Below are 4,606 nucleotides of genomic sequence, written 5' to 3'. Positions count from 1 at the left end.
TTTATCTTCCATTCCAGATTTCTCTCTTCTTGCTTTAATAAGAACAGGGTTCCCTAAGCCATGTGTTTCATGCCTCCAGACATGGGAAATTATCTACCTGACCACCCAAATGCTTTTATGACTTTTCCCAGGTTTCCAGGCAAATCCTGTGCTTGTAGGAATTCCTTCAAGATTTCACCTGGACCTTGCTGGTCTTGGCAGAAAGTTTACATTTATAATGCCATGGGAAGGAAACAAAACATGTGAACGAATTAAAGCAGGTAACAACTGGAGCAATGCATAATAAGCCAATCAAACAGACATTTGTAGGTTTTTAAAAATCTGAATGTGACTGCCTTCTGGTTTTATCAGTAAAAATGCAAGGTATAATTCTATAAAAATAATTGCAAGATACAGAMATTTCCATGCCTCTCCCCCTCTCCTTTACCAAATGATTTCTACATTTTCTTACATATTGCAGTGAGAGTAGTTCTATTCTTGTGCAAGCATTGCAAACCTTTCTGACATCAAAGATACCCAGGCTCTGATATCTCTGAAGAAAAAGAAATCCCTTTACCAGGGTTTTGCCAAGTTTGTCGTAATAGACTCCTTTTCTCTTTTGTATCTTCCACTTAAAAGKAGAAATAATCCCAAAGCACCAATTTCAGGGCTCTTTCTACTACCGAGAAAAGACAAAAGATTAACTATTTTACACCCTAAAAAGAGATATTGCAAGAATCTCCAGGTCATAATGTCAGAAACTAGGAAATGACATCAACAAGGGTGTTCTTGCACCTTCACGTTTTTCCATTGCCTGAAACCACTCCATAATCTGTAATTCCTTCCCTATCTGAGGTGTTCTTTCACCATCCTTCACCACATTCAGGTGTTATCCCCTACGTGCTTAGTAAGCAGCTGGAAAGGGRCAGTTCTCCTACCCTGTAATGCCACAGCTGTCAACCATCCAGCCTTGCCTGTAAAAATGCTAAAGCTTTACCTGASACTTCTGTCTACAAAGCCCTACACAGTGGGATAGGGTAGATTTCCTCCTTAGTCAACCTTGGAAAACACAAGATTTTGCTGATGCTTGGAGCTACACAGACTCATTRTGCTGATATAYAAAATTTCAGAGTGCTGAGAAGGAGGTACTGTAGATGTGAAAAGAGGAATATGAAACTAAGAGACAGGGACTGAAACCATGGCAAGGTTGCTGAATTTGCTGAATTTACACATCCTTGAATCACAAAATCACAGGATTATTTGGGCTGGGAGAGATCTTAAAACCATCTACTTTAAACCCCCTGCCATGCACAGGGACAGGTTCCACTAGACCAGGTTGCTCAGAGCCCCATCCAGCCTGGCCTTGAACACTTTGAGGGATGGGACATCCACAGCTTCTCTGGGCAGCCTGGGCCAGGGTCTCACCACCCTCATCATATAAATATCCTGTCAATTGTATCATTGAAATTTAYTCTCTCTAGGCTTTAAAGGTCAAATAAAAAGTCTGTAGGGATACATGCAGCACTCCAGGTTGGATCTCACCTCAGTGAATGAAAAGGGGAGAATCCCCTGCCCTGCCCTGCTGACCACACTTCGTGCAGCCCAGGATACAGTTGGCTTTCCAGGCTGTGAGCTCACCTTGCTGGGTCTTGTCTGGTTTTTAACCAGCAGTGTCCCCTGCTCCTTCTCAGCAGGGCTGCCCTCAGCCCACTCATCCTCGGACTGCTGAAGCTGTGCTGGTTGTCTCAAATCACCTCCCTGTCCTCCTGTGCTACAAACTCAGAGAAATGGAAAATGCAGGCAGTGGTTTGACAAATGYGATTGTTTGCCATGCACACATGAATGGCTTTGTCAGGATCCAGGGAAACCAGTAACCAGTGGTGACCCTCAAGGTCACCAACAGTGKGGAATCTCCATCCTTGCAGTTGTTCAGAAATCACTTGAAGATGACCATCAATAACCTGGTCATGTTTGGAGGTAGCTCTGTTGTGAATAAGGGCTTGGGCTAGGGAGGTCCCTTCAAGAATAAATCTTTTTATCAGTAATTCCAAGGAAGATGTAAAAGTCTTTGTCAGTCTCTGCCTGATTGCTTCACGGTTCAATTTAAATGAGAAAGTGCCATCATCAAATCATAGGTACAATAACTCTGAGTTTACTTGTTGGACATTTATGAATTCCATTTCCCCAATATMAGACTGCCCTGCCCATTCCTCCACATTCTCTCAGCTCCTCTCTTGTCAAATGTAATCCCCTCTAYTGAAGGGTCAAAATCCTTCTTCACCTTTATTTCATCCTGCTGTTACTGAAAAACTTTCAGGAATCCTTCGGTATATTTTTGGACTTGACATCTCCTCATTTCTTTGAATTCTCCTTGGTTTTAAAAAAACCTCCAAAACAAACCTCTGCAATAGCAAATGGAAATTTCCTGAAACATTCCCATCCATATCCCTCCTTGAACCTTTCCTTTGCTGTTCTGTAGGATTGCACTCCTCTCTGGCAAATGGGGAGCTGTGCCTAGGACAGGCCATGGGCACTGTATGGACTCCTGGAAGCATTTGGGCTGGAAGGATCCTCTAGGTGTGTTTTCTGCTTCAAGCTGCTGTACACGGCAGTATGGAGAATGGGGAAATTGTCCTGAGCTGGTTATTTGCAATATATATAATTTGTAAAATGGATTAGTGAGCATGGTGGTCTTCAGGCAAAGGCTGGACTTGATATCCTTGGGGGCCTTTTCCAACATTAWTGATTCTATGATCCTWAGGAGAAAAGGGATGGTTCTTCAATGCCATTTCTGTGACCTGGATATCTCCCAAAGGAAGTCCTTGCTCATTCTAAGTGCTTCCCAGGAGAGCAAGGATATAAAGTGCAGCAAGCAGGAAACTTCCACAGCCCGTGTGTCACAATGTACTTTGGTATGTTTGAGTTAGGGTGGCTGATCTGGCTTTTGGAGAGAATCAGTCACTTTTCATTCTGACAACTCGGAGGTTGCACAAGACTCCAGAGCCAGTATAAATGGGGGCAGGTGAGACACCCTTCACAAACTGCAGCCCTGCACTGGAGGAATCGCCCTCAGCTCTGCCCAGCCCTGCAGCTGACAGCAAGGTGAGAGACACACTTTGTGCAGGAGAACTGCAACGGGTTCTGGGGCAGCTGCTGTGGAATGCAGGGGAAGGGAAGGAGGCTTTAGTGTTGGGATGAGAGGAGTAGCACGGACAGGAGGGTCTGCTGAGTGCATGGGCAGAGACTGAACCCACCTTGCAGGGGCTGGGGAGAGGCTGCTGCAGGAGAAACAAAGCTTAGCAAGGGACAGGGTAGAGCGGGCCAGTGACACATAATTGTGAGGAGTGAATTGTGAGAGTATTTTACAACTTACTCTTGGGCATATCCCTAAACCGACACACACAATTAATTAAAACTGGACCACTGCAGGCACATGTCTCATTTTGCACCCCCTTCCAAATGAAAATTACTATGTCATGCCCTCACTCCTTTCCAGCTGCTGCTATGTTTATTTAGTGTTCAATATGCTTTTATTTTCCTTTTATTCTCTTCCTCCCCACCAAGTTCTCCATMATTTTGTGTCTGGTGTGCAAAGGCTTCTAACAAGCATTGCTTGTTTTCTGTCTTTCTTTCATATAGGCAGCTATCCAGCTCCTAGAGGAAGAAATTCARACTACTGACATCCTACTGARATGGGAAAAATCATCATTTATGAGCACGTCAACTTCCAGGGTTTGTCCAAAGAATTCACCACCGACACTCCCAACCTAACCACTGTAGGCTGGAATGACATTGTSTCYTCAGTGAAAGTAATTGGSCAGCCCTGGGTGGCTTATGAGCACGTTCACTACAAGGGTCAGTTTCTGGTATTTGAGGAGGGAGAATACKCCTCTGTTGGTAAAGAGATGAATGACAAGATCAGCTCTCTGCAGCTGATCACTGACGATCTGCACAATCCCCAGATCACTCTCTATCAGCACGTTGAGTATAAAGGGAGGAGCAGGATAGTGACAGAAGCAACCGACCTGGCTGGGGGAGAGGACAATAACATCGTGTCCTCTCACAAAGTCCAGAGGGGTGCCTGGCTKCTRTGTGAAAACAGCGATGGGAGCGGAYCCCGACACCTCGCCCGGGAGCACGAAGATGTTCCCAATTACAAGGAAATCGACTTCAATGACAAGCTCTCATTCCTGCGTCCCCTTCGCCCTGGSCGTGACTCTTAGAATGCAAATCCTGTGACCCTGAGGGAAGATGCAGCCCCAGCAAGAAATGTGAGACCTCGATCTCTGCCTCTGCTTGTGTCCCTTCCTTTGTGATTTGCTTTCCAGTGCCCTTGTGGTACCTTGGCCTCTGCCACTGTCTGTAATCTCTTTGGGGTTGGTGCCATTAAAAACTCTTTTGCAAGCAACAGTGAGTCTGTTTTATGTAGTTTTGTGTGGATAAATTTTGCCCTTTGATGGAGAGATGTCTCTGTGTGCTCAGAAAATGTGTGATGCAGTCACTTGTAGAAGTTTTCATGGATGGTTCCTTCAAGGTTTTATCTCCTTCCAGTCTCACTGTTCAGTAACAGTGGCTGTAGGCTTGACTCARCCAGTGATAAAGTGACATCAAGCATGTCCTTCCCAAG

General features: G+C 45.0%; 1 protein-coding gene across 2 annotated transcripts in view; it reads left to right on the top strand.

Annotated features, from left to right (window-relative positions):
• LOC130574825 (epidermal differentiation-specific protein-like) overlaps window positions 1–4,380 on the top strand; it is a 42,472-nt gene extending 38,092 nt beyond the window's left edge. Inside the window, exons 1-2 of one of the 2 annotated variants that reach the window (XM_057368295.1) lie at window positions 3,015–3,081; window positions 3,619–4,380. In XM_057368295.1, coding sequence (XP_057224278.1) covers window positions 3,672–4,202 — 531 coding nt within the window. In that variant the 5' untranslated portion in view covers window positions 3,015–3,081; window positions 3,619–3,671 and the 3' untranslated portion in view covers window positions 4,203–4,380. Of the gene's footprint in view, window positions 1–3,014; window positions 3,082–3,618 lie in introns of those variants that run through there. The other variant, XM_057368296.1, reaches the window with a different exon arrangement.
• Window positions 4,381–4,606: the final 226 nt, after the last annotated feature.

Source organism: Malurus melanocephalus, unplaced genomic scaffold (assembly GCF_030028575.1).
Source record: "Malurus melanocephalus ecotype Western Australia unplaced genomic scaffold, MMel_1.1 scaffold_89, whole genome shotgun sequence".
Lineage (NCBI taxonomy): Eukaryota > Metazoa > Chordata > Aves > Passeriformes > Maluridae > Malurus > Malurus melanocephalus.
The sequence above is the reverse complement of the archived record's forward strand: the minus strand, read 5'-3'. Positions and strand labels throughout refer to the sequence as shown.